General features: G+C 34.0%; 4 protein-coding genes across 9 annotated transcripts; 3 read left to right on the top strand and 1 right to left on the bottom strand.

Moving 5' to 3' along the window:
• The first annotated feature begins 2,846 nt into the window (after positions 1–2,846).
• On the top strand, positions 2,847–4,828 carry LOC106453126 (XIAP-associated factor 1). Of its 3 annotated transcripts, none has more exons than XM_022707570.2 (5): positions 2,847–3,077; positions 3,754–3,889; positions 4,075–4,212; positions 4,285–4,406; positions 4,484–4,828. In XM_022707570.2, exons 1-5 carry the CDS (start codon positions 3,034–3,036, stop codon positions 4,635–4,637), a joined length of 594 nt encoding a protein of 197 aa, XP_022563291.1. In that variant the 5' UTR covers positions 2,847–3,033; the 3' UTR covers positions 4,638–4,828. The 3 variants fall into 3 exon arrangements, with proteins under 3 accessions (XP_022563291.1, XP_013750832.1, XP_048622264.1); XM_013895378.3 differs by having other exon boundaries at positions 4,481–4,828; XM_048766307.1 differs by having other exon boundaries at positions 4,075–4,406; positions 4,481–4,828.
• A 3,459-nt stretch (positions 4,829–8,287) lies between these two features.
• On the bottom strand, positions 8,288–12,001 carry LOC106345665. The gene is made up of 5 exons (XM_048766306.1): positions 10,721–12,001; positions 10,297–10,644; positions 10,092–10,206; positions 9,833–10,011; positions 8,288–9,760 (listed from the first exon to the last, which is right to left on the bottom strand). Exons 2-5 carry the CDS (start codon positions 10,407–10,409, stop codon positions 9,757–9,759), a joined length of 411 nt encoding a protein of 136 aa, XP_048622263.1. The 5' UTR covers positions 10,410–10,644; positions 10,721–12,001; the 3' UTR covers positions 8,288–9,756.
• A 734-nt stretch (positions 12,002–12,735) lies between these two features.
• LOC106453127 (probable rhamnogalacturonate lyase B) lies at positions 12,736–16,239 on the top strand. The gene is made up of 14 exons (XM_048766304.1): positions 12,736–12,796; positions 12,955–13,100; positions 13,257–13,378; positions 13,462–13,527; positions 13,646–13,762; positions 13,830–13,949; positions 14,031–14,172; positions 14,256–14,426; positions 14,514–14,669; positions 14,745–14,942; positions 15,019–15,160; positions 15,242–15,518; positions 15,636–15,768; positions 15,856–16,239. Exons 1-14 carry the CDS (start codon positions 12,751–12,753, stop codon positions 16,105–16,107), a joined length of 2,088 nt encoding a protein of 695 aa, XP_048622261.1. The 5' UTR covers positions 12,736–12,750; the 3' UTR covers positions 16,108–16,239.
• Positions 16,240–16,661: 422 nt separating this feature from the next.
• LOC106453128 (shaggy-related protein kinase kappa) lies at positions 16,662–20,778 on the top strand. 4 transcript variants are annotated; one of them, XM_013895383.3, is made up of 13 exons: positions 16,662–16,848; positions 17,300–17,535; positions 17,665–17,757; positions 17,840–17,899; positions 17,986–18,258; positions 18,481–18,555; positions 18,784–18,840; positions 18,915–19,055; positions 19,157–19,207; positions 19,553–19,648; positions 19,832–19,915; positions 20,019–20,121; positions 20,419–20,778. In XM_013895383.3, exons 2-13 carry the CDS (start codon positions 17,392–17,394, stop codon positions 20,505–20,507), a joined length of 1,266 nt encoding a protein of 421 aa, XP_013750837.1. In that variant the 5' UTR covers positions 16,662–16,848; positions 17,300–17,391; the 3' UTR covers positions 20,508–20,778. The 4 variants fall into 4 exon arrangements, with proteins under 4 accessions (XP_013750837.1, XP_013750835.1, XP_048622262.1 ...); XM_013895381.3 differs by having other exon boundaries at positions 17,300–17,568; XM_048766305.1 differs by having other exon boundaries at positions 16,700–16,848; positions 17,304–17,535.
• Positions 20,779–21,330: the final 552 nt, after the last annotated feature.

Genomic DNA, 21,330 nt, shown 5'->3' with positions numbered 1-21,330 from the left:
GTTACAACAAATAACTTGAATTATTAACTATGCCTAGTATATACATTCCATACTTCCATTGTGATTGGTTTTAAATTTTAATAGGAACAGCTTAATCTCCTTTAAAACAATTTTTTTATTCCTTCTTTTTCATTTTTTGGTAAGTTTTTGTAAATTTGTAGAAACTTTTGAAATGCAAACAAACATAAAATTTATTATAGGGTTCTGATATTTTATGAGACTATAAAAAATCAATAAAAATTACAAAATAAAATTGAATTTAAAGTGATTTTTATCATAAGTTTTGCTTTATTTAAAAAAAAAATCTTTTTTTATTTGCACAAAAGAATAAAAATAGATAAAAATTAGCCAAGTGAAACTGCAAATATATATATATATATATATATATAAGATGAGCTACAAATGATGTTTTTATTTTATAAACGGCTTTAAATTTTAATAATATTTGGTACTTTTTGATTATATACATAATATATATTAAAAACAAATTATGGTTAAGGGGCAAATATTATTTTCTCGCTTTAGGCGTCTCACAAGTCCGGACCGGCACTGCTTATAACACTATATAACTGAAACAATCTCATAAAGCTTGAGATGTTTATTTAAAGCTTGACTGATAAATGCCAACATCAAAAGGAAACAGAATACATATTGTAAGTGTTAAGACAAGCTGAAAAGATCGTAAAGATTAGGTAACTGACTAGTAACTAGAGAGTTTTGAAGAAAAAAAATATCTGTTATGCTATAATTGGATATTGTATGAAAATACCAGATTTTTATTTTTAAAAGGAAAAAAAAAACAGTTTTCATTAATAAAAAAAATAAAAAGTCTCTTTTTGTCACGAAAAAATTAAAAGTCTCTACAAACCAAAACATACATAATGTGAATTGAGATTTTTATGTATATGGAAAAAAGACTATTACAATTGCGCGTGTACGAAAATGAGAGTAGATGGAGCGTGGCACGAAGACATTAAAATAATAGTGACGTGGTTATAAATTTGGATAGACGCCAAATAGTAAAGTCATATGTTAAATTATTAATCTAAGAGTTTGGTTCAACCATATTATTAAATTCATCATTTCATCCAAATAAATCTAGAGAGACTTACATATAAAGACACATTATGAATTTTCTTTTCTCTTAAAGACACATTGTTTGTTTGGCACACTTTGTGTGGACAGGTGTTTTTTCAGGACATAAATGCCCTTGGTTTTGTGTAAGTAGAAAAATGTTCTTTTCAAGAAACCAACAGCAAAGCTAACTAAATTTTCGTGTGGTTGCAATAAATGCAACATTTATTATTAAAAAGGTTGGTATATAGATTTATGTGAATTGTGTTAATTTGGCCATCGGTTCCGTTTCGAAAAAAAAGATTTAATGGTGGTTGTGAAGTTCTGGGTTTGAAGTTTTGTTAATTTAGTTTAAGAGTTTTAACATTTATCTGATAGATCTTTCTTCTGGTTTCTAAACAAAAAGTATATGAGGAAAATATATTTGTACACTACAGAAAGAAACATCAACGTTTGCAAAATGCAGAAACTATCATCTTATATGAATCTCGTTATTTACCAGAGTATAAAAAACACATATAGGATCTTTACTGTTATCCATATCTCATCTGACCATTTCGCACTTGACCCCAAGTCTCATGACCACAACGACCACATCCACATAACTGTCGTCCACACCAATCACACCCACACATCCTTTGTCCACATTACGAGAGCTCGATGTAATGTTGTCCTCTCCACACCAAAACTCGGACCTGCTCACCATCGTTGTCCCTACCTCTCGTCCAGCTTCTTCCTCCCTCTCCCAAAACATATAAATCTTGTAAATAACCAGAGCATGGAAGATACATGTGGAATCTTCACTGTTATCCATATCTCATTTGACCACCTCTTATCTAGCCACTTCGCACTTGATTCCAAGTCTCATGTCCACAATGACCACATCCATACAGCTGCCGTCCACACCGATCACATCCACACATCCTCTGTCTGCATCACGAGAGCTCGATGTCGTCGTCCTCTCCACATTGGAGATCGGACCTGCTCACCATCGTTGTCCCTACCTCTCGTCCAGCTTCTTCCTCCCTCTCCCAAGACATATGAATCTCGTAAATAACCAGAGCATAGAAGACACATGTGGAATCTTCACTGTTATCCATATCTCATCTGACCACCTCTTATCTGACCACTTCGCACTTGATTCCAAGTCTCATGTCCACAATGACCACATCCATACAACTTTCGTCCACATCCACACATCCTCTGTCTGCATCACGAGAGCTCGATGTCGTCGTCCTCTCCACATTGAAGGTCGGACCTGCTCACCATCGTCTTCCCTACTTCTCCTCCAGCTTCTTCCTCCCTCTCCCAAGACACTCGCCACTGAAACTGCGGCGTCAACGACGTAAATCCTTGTCGTGTCCTTTTTCGATTCTTCTCAGAATCTCGCTTCTCGTACGCGCCACTGAAGCGATGACAGAGGTGGTGCAGAGCTTCATCAGTGTCCATCTCCATCACAGAGATCCGTCATCATCCATATCCATGGCAAAGTTGATATCTTTTATCACGAAAGAACACGGCGGTGAACACGACTCTCTCAGAAAGTGACAGAGAAGACAACGGTGCTTTGGTTCAATTGTACTTATCCAAGATGATAGATGAATATGAAAGATTGTTTTTAGGATTAGGTTAAGAGAAAGGGGATCTGGAGATTTTGAGTTATCGATGCAAAATATATAAAAAATTAATGTTTTTATAATTCATTATTTATTCAAACACGTTGATATCTAGTTCAAGGACAAATTGGACAAAGTGACTTGGGAAAGTGTCTTCCAAACCCAAAGTGTCTAAATTGGTAATTGGAAACACAAAATATGTCCTTGAAGGTAAACTTTTCATAAATCTAACCTCCCCCCCGTCTCTCTCTCTCTCTCTCAATCCGAGCAAACGATCCGTGTTGTTAAGGTCTCTTCATCTGATCTCTTTATTTCTATTTCCGTACTTTTGTTAAATCAAAGGATGACCACTGAGACCGGAGAAATCAGCATCGTATGCAACCACTGGTATGTTTCCCCGACACGGTTTTGTTTTGCTTACTTTTGTTGTTGCTTGTTTATTGGTGATTGACTTTACTATTCATTCGTTTTTGTGAATTGGTCGGTGTTTTGCAAGTTATTACATTTGTATGTCGGATTAAAGACACTTATGAGCTGCGTGATCCACTTTGGTTCCCTGCAATCACTAGAATCAGCTAGGTTTGTGTCGGTGATTAGTTATATAACTATTGGAATCCATGGATTGGTTGTGCAATTATTATGATATAAAGATTTGATTTTTTATGTGTTACCTACTTAAAAGGTTGAGTTTTTTTTTTTTTTACATTTGAAGTCTTGTAACAATTCCACTGTGAATTTTGGATTTGGAATTACTCTGATCTGATTCGTGTTTACAGATTTTTTTTCACCCTTGTTAGAACTTTTTGACTATTCAATTTGCTTTAAGCTTAACTTTTGTGGTTTGCATAGTATCTCGAGTGCTATGTGTGCTTTGTCTAGTCATTTGTAGCGTTGAATCTGCTGAGAGACTTTGGACTGTTTGATGAATGCAGTAGTTCTGATTGGTCATTAAACCCAATTCCTTTTCGTATGTTCAATGGTAGCATCTACTTGGATGTTTGATCCCTCTCCTTGAGAGTACCTTGTTAAGCTTTAGCGTACTAACAATTTTTAATGTTTTCAGTGACAGAGACATTCCAGCACCAAACATCGATCTGCATCGTGTACATTGTGCCAGGAATCTAGAAAAATGTAAGATTTGTGGTGATATGGTTCCCAAAAAACATGCCGAGGAACATTTCGCCAACACACATGCTCCGGTACAATGTCTTTTTCTTCTATTTCTTACCAGCCTTTAATTTTATTTTCTGTTTGATTGATTTCCACAACTATCATCTTTGATCTTAGGAACTTCTCTTAGTTGTATCCATTAGGATTCAGCACTCTGTATAATTTCATATGGTACTTTCTCTTATGATATTCCTTCTTGAACTGCATTGACAAGGTACCATGCTCCATGTGCAAAGAGACCATAGCTCGTGAGGCTTTTGATAATCACAAAGGAGAACTTTGCCCCAAGAGGATTGTAACGTGTGAGTTCTGCGAGTTTCCATTGCCTGCTGTTGATCTTGCTGAGCATCAGGTATTCTTTTTTCACAGATCTCTCCCCTCTTTTCTCTTCGGTGAATGGCTTTATCTGTTTCACGAAAAACAGGAAGTATGTGGCAACCGCACGGAGCTCTGTTATCAATGCAACAGCTACGTTAGGTTGCGAGAAACATATAGCCATCAAACCAAGTGCCCTGGTTCTGTGCTCAACAATGTTGAATCCTCCAGGTACATTTTTCTGATTCAAAGGCTTTTCATCTTTTGTTTAAACTCATGTCTTTGGCCTGGATTATAATGTGTAGAAGGATCCCAAGAGCAGCAGAAGGAGATGGAAACGGGAGGAGGAGGAGAGATGGGAACGGTGTTTCTAACAAAAGGCTTTTCTTCACTATAGCTATAACTGGAATAGCTGTCTTGATAGGATCACTGTTCTTCCAGAGGAAGCCTGAGGGGAGCTAAGGCATAGACATAGCTCGTGTGTAGTTCTGTAAATTTTCTTAAACTCCCTTCAGACAGGTTTGAAGGAAGGGTTTTTATACATTTTAATGCTTACCGAGACAAGAGATGTTCCTCCCAAAAGATTGTTTTAAGCTGATCACCATGAGAACGTTCGTTTATATTTGGTTGCAATAAAAGGAGTTTCCGGTTTATTTTGGTTACAAATGTAGATGACGTAGGATATTGCAATGTTTTGTGGGCTTTGTCACTTTGGGCCTCTTAAAGTTGGGTTTGGGCTTCTTAGAGATGAAAGAAATGAGTCGATATTGTCCGGTTAGTGCATGTCGACCTTATTCTTGATCGTCTTATTTGAATGGAAAAGAAAAATAGTCTTTGCCATAAAACTTGGTTAAAATGACAAAATTATATTCCCTCTAGTTCACAAAGATAGTTTTTTTTTTAAACATTTTCACATATATTTAAAAAATTCATTAAATCACTATGATAAATATGTCATTTTCTACAATTTTCAAATTTTAATAACTTTTAACAAATAATAATTCAATAAAATCAATTTTTTTTTTTTTAAGTTTACATTTTTTTCAAAAAAACACACAAAATATCTATTTTTGTGAAATAATTTTTTTTCAAAAACATATATCTCTGTGAAATGGAGGGAGTATAATCACGACTTTGAGATGTTTATAACCTTTATATTTATGTCCTTTATTGGTGAAATTTTTTACATTTTAAATCCATTTAAGAATTTAATAATAGTGACATAAAGATACGAAATCCTTACATTAATTTTATTGATTGGTAGTCTTTGACCATTTTTTAATTCGATCTTGTAAATCCAATATATTGAAAACAAAATAAGGAGAAATCTAAAATACGTATAAAATATTGATGCGTTACTTAAAGTAGAAGACTAACATTTAAATTTTTTCAGTTTAAGTATTTTCTTAAGAGAGTAACAATATAAATTCCTTTGAACAGTTATGTTTTCTCATTGACTTTTATTTAATTTTTAACGCAACTAGGGTCTTTGCCCGGGCTACGCCCGGGTAAATTTCTTCTTATAATTTTTAATTAATTTTAGTTTGTTTATTTTTTTTATAAAAGCATGTATATATATATTATTTAAAATTGACTACCAAAAATATAAGTAATAATACGCAAATTAATTTATTATGTTGTCCAACGAATTTGAAATGAATAAACTGAGGGGTTGATTGGTAATGGTGGTAAATGTTTTAAACATCCAATTTTTTCTAAAATTGATTTTTTTTAAAACAATCATATTTTAGCTTTTAAAATTAAAGATACAGAATAAACTATTTTTTCAAAAAATAATATATTAGTTTTCAAAATCAACTTTTCTAAAGATTTTATTTAGTGCTTTAAAAATAAATATATAGCAAAACAATTCACAGCTTATTTTCTAAAGTAAAAACAAAAACTACAGAACAACCAATCAACCCCCCACTTTTTGTTGTTTATTTATTATTAAAATTAACGAAAAGTGATGAATAGTCAATATTCTTAAGTTTCAGCTAATCCAACTAACACAAACCAAACTAATCCAATTTTTTTTTAAACACCACCCAAAAATAAGCTTTAAATCATATAAACCGGACCATCACTCTGTAGATTTGGAAACGATACATAAAATTTAGAGTATAATATAAGATTGGCGATGCCTTGCAAGTGTGTATAATTATGCAATGAGTATGCAAAAGCATGTTAAAAAGCCAATATTATCTTAAAAACAAACTCTTGTTAGTGTGAATAGCTCGATCGGTATATGCTTTCATCTTCTCGTGATGAAAATTATGTCTCAACCTCTCTGCCACTCTTCAAATTAAAAACTATGTTTATCTTAACTGGTCTTGATTAAAATTGCATGAAAAAAAAACAGAGTAGACATGGTAGTCTCTTAGTGGATCTACATTTATTCTTGTAGTATCCATCCTCTCCAACTATGCAAGTTGTGTTGGTGTGCTCTCTTTTTTTTTTCTGTTTTTTTTTCTGAGCTCAGTTTTAATTGTATATTTTCTTTTAAGTATCTATTATGCAAGCTGCGTTGATGTGCTCTTTCTTTTAGATTGTGTTTTTCTTTCGTGGTTTTGAAATATGATAGTTGTGACTATTTGGATGATCGCATCACCCAGACTTTATGGGTGACAAAATATATGTGTATTAATAAGGAAATATAATTCACCCATACTATAATTTTTGACGGTCATGACTACTTGATTATATATGCTTGAGACATCAACTAAGATTCAAATTCACATGTTTAAGTGCATTTGCGAGAAAAATGATTGGCTAGGGGTGGGCGTTCGGGTACCCATTTGGGCTCGGTTCGGATCTATCCGGATTTCGGGTTTTCGGGTTCAAAGATTTCAGCCCCATTCGGATATTTCTAAATTTTGGTTCGGGTTTGATTCAGATCTTTGCGGGTTCGGTTCGGATTCGGATAACTCGTTTAAATTATTTTAAAATTTTTAAAATTTTTTATATACTTTAAATTTCTCAAAATCTATAAACAAAACAATATATTACATATAAATTTGAATATCATATGTCAAAGTATCTAAAATTAACATATAAATTGGTTTGGTTTGAATATTTGGATTGAGAATCAATAGATATTTTAAGTATTGTTGGTGTTTTGAGTATACTTTAGCTATTTTAGACATGTAATTTTGACCATTTGTATATATTTATAAGTATTTTGAACAACTTAAAAGTATCTTATATATTTTGATGTTCTTAATATATATTAAATCTAAAAATAATTAATATATATATATGTATATAAATCAGTTTCGGATATAATCGGGTACCCGAAATATTTCGGTTCGAATCGGGTTCTGTTTCGGTTCTTAAATACCAAAATTTTAAATCCATTCGGATATTTAATCAATTTCAATTCGGGTTAGATACCACTTTTTCGGATCGGGTTCGGTTCGGTTTTTCGGATCCGGTTTTTTTGCCCAGCCTTAGAATTGGCATTCATAATTGTATATTTTCATTGTGTATTTTATGTTCGTTTTTGCAAGAGCAGTATATTTTGAGGTTTATGGTCTATAATATCAGAAGTTGTAAGAATTATGTTTGAGGTGTATGTGGGGTTTTTATAGTATTTTTTTTATATAATTAGTAATCCTTAATATGTTGGTTAATTATAAGTTGCTCTAATCTATGGGTCTTAAGTGTATGGGCATGTATATTCAGCACTAGGCTTAACCCCTTTTTGCATGTGAAAATATTAGCCATAGACTGAACACCTATAAACTTATATGAAGTATCTTAGGTTAGAAGTGAAGTTTGCATTATAATTTGGTAGGTATTTTTATGATAAAATGAAGAAAACACATCATTTTTATGAATAAATAAACTTATAATAGTAACTGTACTTTAAAATGTTTAATTAATTTTAATTAAAAATCGCATTTATTTCATAAATATTTCACAATTATTTCACAATTATTCTAACTATTTATTTTAATATTTATTTTAGAAATTATATGATGTCGAGTCATTATAATAATTTTTAATTATAAATATTTAGTTTACAGTTTTTTTTTAAATTCTGTGGTGTTATAAATAATAAGTAAAATAAAGTTATTTCGGTCTCATTTATATATATTTTCATAAAATAATTTATTTTTTCTTTTTTGTTATACAATTTTCCTTAAAATTAATGTTTTACACGATATAAAAGAAATAACTTATTCATTATAACTAAAAATATTTTAAAATATATAATCTGAAACAATAACTGTATAGTCTGATTTGTTTGCATCAGGCAGTTCGATGAGCTGGTTTTCATCAGTCTTAACGTATGGTTGATAATACGTAAGGAAATACAGTCAGACATTACAACAACAGGATATGCATAAATCTCATAGTTTGATATCATGTTCAACTTTGCGGCTCATATTATACGGGTTTTAACTATTAAGTTTAGTAGATGTCATTATAGCTTTTAACGATGATAACATGTATTATAAGGTAAATTAACGATTGTATAAAACATGAGCCCTAATAATTAGACTTTATACTTTTAATATTTACTTGTTATCATACTATTCAGGCTCCAATCAAGATTAAGGTTTATAATAAAACCAATGCATTAATGCGATAAAAATAAAATAATCATTAACTATACTCCAACACCAATAAATAATAATTTTAAAATTTAATGGTTCAAATAAATACAATATTTTTAAAACCAAGCCGGACACTGACTCGGCATTATATCTGGGTCAATGGTCGGACCGGTTCAACCGGGATTTAAAAATTTAATTCACTTTTAAATTAAGTACTAAATATATAGCATAATACATAATTATTTTTATAAATGAAAATAAAATGTAAAGATAATGTAAACTAATTTATTTAGACAGATATTAAAATAAAATATGAAGTTTTATGATTTTTTTCTTAAGAAATTACAATTTTTTTTTTAATTATAAACTTAAATTTGAGTAAACTGGATTTTAGTATTGAACCGGATCACCGGTATTAGCGAGTTTGGTGCCGGTTCAACTTAAATCCGGTTCTTAGCCAAACTTGGAACCGGTTAGAAGAGTGAATCACGGTCCAACCGGTTCAACCGGCCGGTCCAGTTTTTAAAACACTGATAAACATATAATTTTTTTTTTAAAATAACATGTTATCTAATAAATCTAATCTGGGAAATTTTAACAAAAAAATATATTATTTTCTCACATTTTGAATCAAAAGGTTTTAAACAAATGTATAAGTAAAAATAAATTAGTAGTGGAAAGTTAATAGGTAGATAACTCATATTAGGAAGATTGTATGACAAATATAGTACCCAAAAATTGGAGAAAGACAAAAACATAGATAACCAATACGCGAAAGAAAATGAAGATGCATAAGCATTATTTAAATTTTGAGTAGTGTGTTTATAGTTCTTTCTAGTCTATCTCAAGCCACACACGTCTTCTTAACCACCTCGGAAGATGAGTTGGCCGTCTTCTTCTGCGCACACCAACTGGATCTGTATCAGCATTGAACGCTGCCTCACCACTGCTCCCTCCAGTTTCCACCTTAACACGAATTGGATTGCCATCTGGCATGTCGTCCCCATCATCATCGCTACCTATCTGTTCCAACCAGATGGTCATACATACATTCAAATGTAAATAGCGAAACAACATAATACTCATTATACTTACGTTGTCGACAACGTCAGGGACTGGCACACGGTCACGTTCATCGAGAATGAGCGTGATGGTGAATGTCTGATTGCTGTGAAGTTATATGTACTAACACTGAATTGGAAAGTGTATGACTTTGCTTCTATATGGGTAGTAAATGGAGGCATCTTAAAGTCCTCAGGGTTTACTCCTTCAGCCTATTTGGCACAGGAAGTTTTGTAGATGTGTTAGTACTTGGTAGATGATGAACACGTAAGGAGACAGATGTGTATCTTACCAGCATTTGACCAGCTTCACTTGCTCTGAGGCTATGTAATTTCGTCACTACACCATCAAAACAAAAGAATGCACCTTCAGCAGTACCATCAGCAATGGCCGTCTCCACGCGATAGCTAAGGAAAAAGCATAACAAAGGCAAAGACAAAATATTGACACGCATGAGTATACGTACGGAGAGAAATATTTATAAACTGCAGGCGTACCGGAAAGTCCCGACAGCATGAGCATTGTCGCATCGCACAAACGCAATAGAGGAGACAGTGTGCTGCAGTTTTACTGCATTGGAGCATGCAACATAACACCACCCTTTGTCCATGTCAACGCGAGCAACTCTCCTGGTACATATGAAGTCAATGTCCTACATCTTGGATATCAGAATCACAAACAGAGCCATACCATTAACATCTACAAATTAAGACAGCTAGTTATTTTACCTGGGATGGAGCAGTGATAATAAATAATTGAGCTCAGCTATTGTCAGAGGCTCAACCTTTGCATATGCTTTCAGCAGTGTTGCTGCCAATGGAAGATCAGTGCCTCTAGCGACCAACCTATATAAATATACAGTGTTCAGATAGCTTAAGTATATGAATGCATGAACACACATACAATAACCAATTAACTTACTCGTAGAATCAGTGTCCCCCTGCATTTGTGATATAAACTGCTTCATATATTTGGAAGGGGGATAGCTATAAAACCAAAAAGGGGACCTAAAAGATATATGATCTGTTTTCCTGCAAAGAAAAGGAAGTACCTTTGAGTACAACATTTTGTCACGCTCCTTCATGTCTGCATCCTTCTTCTGGAGCTCTTTGAGCTGAGAATATAAAGCACTAACAGCTGTCTGTGGAGAGAACAACAAACCATAATCATCAGCAAGATCATACTATCAATAAAACCAATACGAAAAAACTCCTAATGTTCAATTATACACTTAGGAAGCTGAATGCAAATTCAAATTCAAATCCAAACATTCTCACCATCACGACCAAATCCATTCTCCAATCAGATCAATTTTAATAAAATTTACTCTATGCAAATAAAGTTAGACTCCTGTACATTGCCTCCGTCATTACAATTATTTGAAAGTACTTTTCTAAAGCTTTGCAGCCTCCTTTCTTCCTACTGATTGGAAAAAAAAAAACAGATTGAAGGCTCTAGATAAAGAGCTACTTCTCATCATATCAACAAACCCCTATAACATCATCTTCTGGAGCTTCCACCACCGTTAACAAAGGTAAAAATGCCAACGACCCTTAGCCACCTCCACGCAGCGTCTCATCCTCCTCTTTAACCACAAATGATTATACACCAAAGAACCAGAAGATATGTACTTGGATTTGAAGAAATCCATAGAAAAGATGGTTGAGCACGGGATTCACCATGAGCCGGAGGGGATCGGTACATCCGTGTCGAAGTAGAGCACGGTGATGTGGTTGTCCTTACCTTGAACATGGAGATGAAGCGAAGGCGTAGGAGGTCGGTTCCTCCGTGTCGAATGACAATCACAATAATCAAGGGAATTTAGAAGGATGTGTTGAACCTCGTTGAGCGTTAATGAAGGTGAGGAGTTGAAAGAAAAAAATTGTGTTTGCAGACAAAGTTGAGAGAGACAACGGAAGAAAATGAAAGGGCTCAGAGGGAGATTGCAGTCTTGCGCGAGAGAGAAGAAGATAAGGGTTACGGATGGATCGATGCGTCTCTCTCGTTTCTCCAAAGCTACGGGCTTACGGGCCAAGCATAACGAAAAAAAAAATAAGCTAGCCCATCAGCCCATCAGACGTGGAATAAAAAAGATGACGTGGAAGCATGAGAGGAGCCCTTATTCTCCTTTTAGTATTGTATTGATGTCTGTAAATTTTAATTTCTTTGAAGGAAAATTACCAACTGAGACCATTAGTATAATAAAATAAGGCTAAAATTAATTAATTATTAATGTATAAAAATAAAAATAAAAATATATGCAGATATGAACGAATATATTTATCATTAATTTGTTTTAAGTTAAAATTCGAACTAAATTAATACAAATAAACAGCATCTTCCGTTAGGTAGGTTAGGTATGTACAGTTTACTAGTTTCCCACAGCAATCTACCGAGTAAGCTAAATATTGGGGGGGGGGGGGGGGGGGGGGGGGGGGGGGGGGGGGGGGGGGGGTAATAGACAAGAAGTATTAATGTGCGTCATTACTATTTTTACAAATCTTAGCACGTAAGCACTAATCTGCATATATACATACACAATTATTGATAATCTTTAAATTAAATTGAATCTTTTATGAAAATTTCTAATCGGGATTCTAATATTTCAATATATAGGTGACTAAAAAAGAAGTCTAACTGTATCAACCATGAAAAGTCTTGTTATAATAAGAAGAAGAAAAAAAAAATTCTTTGTTTATAGCAGAAGAAAAGTTCACAAATACCTTTGTTTTACTTTTTGTCTTGTCTTTGTCCTACTTCAAAGTTTTTGTATTGATAATAGATTCTTATTAGAAAACAACCTATATAAATGATTAAGTTGTCACAATATAATCGACGCTTCTTCATTTCTTCTAATTCTTACTTGCCTCATCTCTACAACTTCACATGTCTGATTATTTCTGTGGACAACATTTCAAGAAAGCTCCAACACAAATCCGCTGAACTTTATCATGTTTCTGTTCTCTTCACGTGTTTTTCATCTCGTGACGACCACAGGTACGCATCAGAGAAGAAAACACCATTACAATTCTTTTGAGAAATATAATGCATTTTGTATATATGTATATATTCGACCTTTCTTTTTAGCATGATAAGAACCTATCTCCTAACAAGACGTTACTGTATGTGTGTGTACGTGTTTGGTTGAAAATAAGGTTACCGGAGACACTTATTGAGACAAAAAGGATGGATGATTGCTTTGATCATGCTCTTGTCTTTGTTTGAGATTGTCATCTCCCAGAACCAAAGTTATGATCCAGAAACAATACAAGTCTTGCAATTACTTTACCAAGATGGGCATGTAAGTCATTTATCTATATGTTTTGTTTAACTAATCAACATACTTAATTAGCTTTTATTTGACTATTACACGCTCTTATTTCTAGCTTCCTTGATATGCAAGTCATGTGGAGCGTTTAGGAAACCCTAATATTTTTTTTTATATGATTAATTACAGGTGGTGATTGACAATGGAATTTTCCAATTAACTTTGTCTAATCCTGAGGGATTTGTGACCGGAGTCCGGTACAACGGTATCGAAAATGTGCTTGCCTATACCGGCCATGAAAATGATAGAGGGTAATTAAGTCTATAGATATGCATATGTATGTGACTCGGTGAATTCCCCAATAAACTGAATCTAATTAATGTGTTTACTGCAGTTACTGGGACTTAGTGTGGAACTTTCCAGGAAAGAAAACTAAAAAGACCAAAGGCACACTAGACCGGTAAATAACTCTCTCTTTGTAGACTGTAGTTATGTATATTCTAATGATCTTCCAATGTGAAATTTACTTGGATTTTTCTTTTCTTTTTTGCTAAAAATTTACTTGGATTAATCTGTAGGATTGAAGCAACAAAGATGGAAGTGATAACGCAGAACGATGAACAGATAGAGATATCGTTTTCTAGGACATGGAATGCTTCTTCAAATGTGACTGTTCCAGTGAATATAGACAAGAGGTAGTAAAAAACAACTATACATCTTCTTGAATCTATATTCATGGAAGATGAGTTGTTGTTTTCTCAGGTTTGTAGTGCTGCGAAACTCGTCAGGGTTCTACACTTATGCCATCTTCGAGAGGTTACAAGGGTGGCCTGCTGTTGAAATCGATAATATTCGATTAGCAATTAAGCTAGACAAGGACAAGTAATGTTTATGTACTTATACTTCATCAATTATGTAACTGTTTACTATTCAGATTAGTGATTGATATTTATATTTGTATAGGTTTGATTACATGGCGATTTCAGATGAGAGGCAAAGGTACATGCCTCTGCCAGATGATAGGATTCCGCCTCGAGGTAAGCCTCTTGCTTACCCCGAGGCCGTTCAACTTCTAGACCCTGTTGAGCCTGAGTTTAAAGGAGACGTAAAACTTCATTTCTTTCTAGAAAACAGTGCAGTAAAAACAGAGGAAACAGAGGATTATTAATCTTGATTATGACCTTATAGGTGGATGACAAGTATGAATACTCAATGGAGAGTAAAGACATAAAAGTTCATGGATGGATAAGCACAAATGACTCAGTTGGGTTCTGGCAGATCACTCCAAGCAACGAGTTCCGATCTGCTGGTCCACTCAAGCAGTTCCTAGGCTCACATGTTGGTCCAACCAACCTCGCTGTGAGAATAGATTTCAACATTTGGATTCATAAAAAAAATTGGATATAAGATGGTTAATAACTAATGTGTGTGTGGAATGGAAAATAGATATTTCATAGTACTCACTATGTTGGAGAAGATCTAATCATGAAATTTGAAGAAGGTGAAGCATGGAAGAAAGTATTTGGACCTGTCTTTATTTATCTCAACTCTTTCCCTAAAGAAGTTGATCCTCTCTTGCTCTGGCTTGAAGCCAAGAACCAGGTTTGTTATAAATGCACATGCACTTATGTAAGAATAACAGAGATCTGAGTAGTTTATTTGGCTATTTTGTTTCAGACAAAGATTGAAGAAGAGAAGTGGCCTTATAACTTCACAAATTCAAGTGATTTTCCTGCTTCTGACCAAAGAGGACATGTTAGCGGTAGATTACTCGTTAGAGACCGGTACATAAGCAGTGAGGATATACCTGCAAACGGTTCCTGCTTGGGGTTAGCTGCACCAGGAGATGTTGGCGCATGGCAAAGAGAATACAAAGTAATTTCCTTAACCTATGAATATGTGATTCCTTTTTCTTCCTCTTGTTACTTATAAGATATGGTTACATTGATAGGGTTACCAGTTCTGGTCAAAGGCGGACGAAGAAGGATACTTTTGTATAAACAATGTGAGAAGTGGTCGTTACAATCTCTATGCATTTGCTCCTGGATTCATCGGTGATTACCACAACGAGACCGTTATCGACATTTCTCCAGGTTTGAATACTTGTAACACCACAACACACTGTTCCATATGTATTGTTGTGTACTAACAAAGAGTAAATTTAATGTAATCAGGTTCGAATATATGCCTAGGAGAGTTGGTGTATGAACCTCCAAGAGACGGTCCAACTCTATGGGAAATTGGTGTACCAGACCGAACCGCTGCAGAGTTCTACATTCCTGACCCTAACCCAATGTTTGTGAACAAACTATACGTAAACAGTTCTGAAAATAAATACAGACAGTATGGATTATGGGAACGGTATTCAGAATTGTACCCCGATGAAGATATGGTCTACGATGTCGATGTTGATGATTACTCTAAAGATTGGTTCTACATGCAAGTCACAAGGTTTGTTTCCTTAAACTCATATTCAAAGTGGCGTTACCAATATAAGAGTTTGCAGTTTACAAAAAAAAAATAAAAAAATATAAGAGTTTGTTAATGTGTGCAAGAATGGCTTTGTAGGAAGCTAGATGATGGAGGATACAACGGTACTACATGGGAGATCAAATTTCAATTTGACGATCAAATGGAAAATCTTACGGGAGATTTCAAACTGCGAATCGCTCTAGCCACATCAAATGTAGCAGAGTTGCAGGTGTGAATTTGGCTCCAAGTCATTTATCGGCAATTGATTTTAAGTTAGAAAGCACGTGCTAATATCTTTGGTCCATCATTTTTGTAGGTTCGGGTGAACAATGTTTCTGTGGATCCTCCATTGTTTACAACGGGACAAATAGGAAAAGATAATACAATTGCAAGACATGGTATTCATGGACTCTATTGGTTATACAGTGTGGATGTACCAGCTTCTTCTCTTTGCCCGGGAAATAACTCAATATATCTAACCCAACCGCTAGCCATAAGCCCATTTCAAGGATTCATGTACGATTACATTCGTCTAGAGTATCCTGATTCTGTTAATCATATTACTTAGACCATAGATTTTGTTTTCAGTCTTTACCTTATATAAGCTGATTATTCTAAAGATAGAAATATACGCATTATTTTCTTTATTGTTGTTGTTAATCTTAATTGGTATATAAAATTTTAGTTATTTTATAAAATTCATCTGGATGGAGGATAAATATGTACAACAATTAAGCAAAACAAACAAATGTTTATTTGAATGCTTCATCTAAATGAATATCCAAACTTTTTTTCTGAAAGATATTCAACAAAATTATTTTGATAAAACATTTAAATATATATGAGCTAGGGAACTGTGCTTTTACAAATGTCAAACCAAATCAAAACTCAAAAGGTATAAATTAGAATGTAAATGCAACTGAAATCAACAATATGTGAAGATCAAAAGTCTGAAGGTCTTTGAATAACTTTTCATTAGGTAGACTGAGGTTTGAAAATTGCTTTGTAATGACAAAAATAATCGCCATAAAAATTAAGCGTTATCGTACAGATTCTCTAAATACTAAGCATGAAAATAATTTTATTATAACAGACTATAAATAGAAAGATTAATATCAAACAATACTTGATTAATGATGAGCTGGCCTTCCATAATCTCGCTTTGGTTCAAAACGGTAATCGTATATTTATTTAACACAGAAAAATCTCAAAAGGTTTTAGCTTTTTATTATTTACATCTCTCTGATCATCAATCATCAAACGGAGAAGACGATCTTCAAATGCTTGATTTCAGTTCCCGTTCCTCGAGGTGATCATCGTCTTCGCTCTCTCACTTCACCGAATACTTTCGCTCCTTATTCTCTCAATGTGTGCTTTTTTGTTACTTTTGGATTAGGGTTCTTCTGGGTAGCAATTGTTTTAGCTGATTCTGTGAGCTAACTCGTTGTTTAGTTGTTGAAAGTTAGCTTTTTTTTTTTTATTACTAATCAAATCTGATCGGTCTCAATTTCGGACTGGTGGGTTTAATCTTCTATTCCTAGGGTTGTAAACAGTGTAATCGACACTAGTTCAAAAGTTTCATCATTGCTTCAAGAAAGTTCTCAACTTTCCTGTTAAAACTGATTACTTTTTGTGTATTTATGAGTGATCATGGACTCATAGTGATGTAGGCTTTTGACCTTAAGAGTGTGTAAGAGAAATATATTATAAACCTCCATGAGTTTATAATATAACTTTTCTTTACCTTGAACTTGTACTAGGTAGATCGGTTCTTTGATGAGATGGGACACCATATCACTAAGGGTTATAAAGCCATCAAGTACTAGAACGTGCTATCTTCAGAACAACTATCATGGCTTCTTCTGGATTGGGGAACGGAGTAGGCAGTTCGAGATCTGCCAAAGGTGCAAAGACCTCTTCTAGTTCAGTCGATTGGTTGACCAGAGATTTGGTTGAGATGAGGATAAGGGACAAAGTAGTGACTGATGATGAGAGGGTAAAGTCTTGCAATTTGCTTATTTGCTTTGAGGTCTCTTTTTCATGTTTATTCAGCTTGACTACCTTATCATTAGCTTATCTGTATCCTAGATTAGCTTACAGTGTGAGATTTTCGTTATGTTGTCAGGATAGTGAACCAGATATTATTGATGGGGCTGGTACTGAACCTGGACATGTGATCAGAACCACAGTCCGTGGACGAGATGGTCATTCAAGACAGGTTATTAGATTGTTATGGAAAATTGTATGCAATAAAATGGTTACGTTCTCTTTCTCATATAGTTGTTAATTTGGAATGACAGACAGTCAGTTACATACCAGAACATGTAGTTGGTACCGGTTCATTTGGCACTGTTTTCCAAGTAAGTTCAATTAACAAACCTGATGATGCCTTACTACTGATTTGGTTGGGTACATTCCCCAACGAATTTTTGTTTCCTTTTGGTAGGCCAAGTGTAGGGAGACTGGGGAGATTGTTGCCATCAAGAAGGTTCTACAAGACAAGCGGTACAAGAACAGGGAGCTACAAATTATGCAGATGCTAGACCACCCCAATGTCGTTGCTTTAAAGCATAGCTTCTTCTCGAGAACAGATAACGAAGAGGTTTATTTGAATCTTGTCCTTGAGTTTGTGCCTGAGACCGTCAACCGTGCTGCGAGAAGTTACAGTAGGATGAATCAGCTGATGCCATTGATATACGTTAAGCTCTACACCTATCAGGTAACTATTTTCCTAGATTTGAACATGTTCGTTTCTTTTTGTTTTTTTGTTTCATGAAGCGTCGTAAGCACTCAATTAAATTTAAGGCTCATTCTGTTTCTTTGAGGATATTAATCTCAATAGATTCTTGTAATGCTTTGAAAGTGTAATGAACTTGTCAGACTGATAATTGTTTGGGCATTCTCTAAAGATTTCTTACAAGTTTCTGTTAATTGCTTACAGATTTGCAGGGCGCTTGCTTACATCCATAATTGCTGTGGTCTTTGTCACCGTGATATTAAGCCTCAAAACCTGCTAGTAAGCTCATCTGTACCTCCCTGTTTCAATAGAAATTTATAACAGATGACAGTTTCTTTGCTGTGGCTTAATTCTCTTGAATTAGTTTCTAGTTTTTGAGTTCTTTACCTCTACAAATAGGGAATATACTCACAGTGATGTATACTCTTTACATTTGATAATGTCATAAAGTGGCTTTGTTTTAAATCAACTGCATTTGAATTTAACTTTAGATATGTTATTGTGCAGGTGAACCCACATACGCATCAGCTAAAAATCTGTGATTTCGGGAGTGCAAAATTATTGGTAAGATTTATTGGCCCAGTTTTTAAAGAATCTATTTGTGGATATGACCAAAAAAGAACTTATTCTCCTTATAGGTGAAAGGAGAACCCAATATATCTTACATCTGCTCCAGATACTATCGTGCTCCAGAACTCATTTTTGGCGCCAGCGAATACACAACTGCAATTGATATATGGTCCACTGGTTGCGTGATGGCTGAACTGCTTCTTGGACAGGTTAAAGCTAAAAAAAATATCTAGCTATATGATTTTTGTGATAATCATTCTGTTTCTTCCCTCTCTTAATTACTTTTTGTCCTTGCTGACTTGTCGTACAGCCTCTGTTTCCTGGTGAAAGCGGAGTCGATCAGCTTGTTGAAATCATCAAGGTAACCTTCTATTAGTTCTTCAAAAGTGTATTTCAAACTTAGAGCATATCAGTTGTCTTGGGCTTACAATGACTAATAAGTGCTTAGCGAGAGATTATGTTTATAAATCGTTCGTCTATCTTTACGCATCAGCGTCTTTGCATATTGCCAAATTTATATTTGAATGAAATCAATGAATGCTAGACTTGTGGGTCACAGTTTATTACGTCTATTGTTGAGTTCATTTTGAGTATAAAAAAGGAAGCAATGAATTTGACTGCTCGGTTTAAGTAGAGAATGCACCTCAACCTTTTCTAGGAAACATTGTCTGCTTGCTTACTTCGTGTGACTTTATTTCTCATGCAGGTTTTAGGCACACCAACAAGGGAGGAAATCAAGTGTATGAATCCAAACTATACAGAATTTAAATTTCCTCAGATAAAACCTCACCCATGGCACAAGGTATGCCTTCTAGTCTTCATGATTATCACCTAAATATTCTTTAATCAGTTGTTTTGTTGGTAAATGTCTATTGATCTCGTGTTTGTGATGGTTCTGGAGTATGAATCATTCAAGAGTATGATCTTTTTCTATCTGGTATCATTATTACTGCATGAATGATCTTTTGTTGTGCTTTATCATCAGGTCTTTCAAAAACGTCTACCACCAGAAGCGGTTGATCTTCTATGTAGGTTCTTCCAGTATTCCCCTAATTTGAGATGCACAGCTGTAAGTGATCCATGGTTTTGTGCCCTTCGTTGTGTTATATACTTTCCTATTGATTCAGGATCTAAGGTTTTAAGCACATTTATTAAATGGTGTGTTTTTGTAGTTGGAAGCTTGTATTCATCCGTTGTTTGATGAGCTAAGGGACCCAAACACTCGTCTTCCCAATGGCCGGCCACTTCCTCCGCTTTTCAACTTCAAACCTCAAGGTACAGCTCCCTTTCTTTTCTTGTTGGACCGTTTCCATGAAGAACAAGTTGTTGTAGGCTATTATTAAATCATGATACTTGTTGGACCTCTCATGAAATGCAACATTTATAGCAAAATGTTGTGTGTTTGAAAAATGAGGATATTAGTAAAGGGTTTTTACAAGTATGGTGAACAGTATGGCTTCCTCTAGGAAAGGAAAGAGCTCTCTCATTTATAAAATATTTTGTTCTCCATATGAGAGATCGCTTGTTGCTTCATTCGCTTTTATGGAGTGTGTTTTATTTTGTGTTGTGCAGAGCTATCTGGCATCCCTTCAGAAATCGTGAACCGGCTTGTCCCAGAGCATGCCCGTAAGCAGAACTTGTTCATGGCTTTGGACGCCTAAGCTCTCTCTTGATATGTGGTATTTGGAGGAGGCAGAAGGCATTCGTACACCGGTCTTGGTCTTGGCTTTTGTTTATCTTAGTGAGTTGTTTTCTCCCTTTTTTGTTTGGTTACAGGGAAATGAGGATATGAATACAAACAGTACTTGAGGTTTGCTAGTTACAAACCATTTGTTTGTTTCACGGCCAGATTATATAATAACCCATTCTGTTTGCCAAATGGATGTTTGTCTTATCATGTAAATGTGTTAGTAAATGTTTGATTTCTAGAGATTTAAAGGTAGTATTGAAGTTTCAAAGAAAAAATAGAAAGAACAAAATCAAACAAATAATTTTTGGTGATTTTTTTTTTATAAAAGAAATAGCATAAAATATAACAAATCTATTCTTTTTTTTTTGTCACAGTAACAAATCTATTCTATTAGAAGAGAAATCATGATTTAATTCATGTGTGATTTTTTAATTTTGACCATCCAAAGTTGTTAAAATTAATTTTTGTATAAATATTTAAATTATTTGAATTATTCTAAAACAAACAAATCAAATAGATATTCCTATATTTACTCTAAAATTATATATAAAATATTTTTATATCTTTTTATTTACAATATAAATATAAATATATATATATATATATATATATATATATATATATATTTCATTTTTATTAAAATAAACCTTTTAAATATTTAAGTAATTTTGTGTTTGTTTAACATAAATGTGTATTCATTTTTTACTTAAACAAAACTTTTAAATATTTAGTTATCGTGTTTATTTTAAAATTAAATTTAGATTTCATTTTAACTAAAACAAACTTTTAAAATA

The sequence above is a fragment of the Brassica napus genome, chromosome C8 (genome assembly GCF_020379485.1).
Source record: "Brassica napus cultivar Da-Ae chromosome C8, Da-Ae, whole genome shotgun sequence".
NCBI classification, from domain to species: Eukaryota; Viridiplantae; Streptophyta; class Magnoliopsida; order Brassicales; family Brassicaceae; genus Brassica; species Brassica napus.
This window is presented reverse-complemented; position numbering and strand designations above follow the sequence as displayed.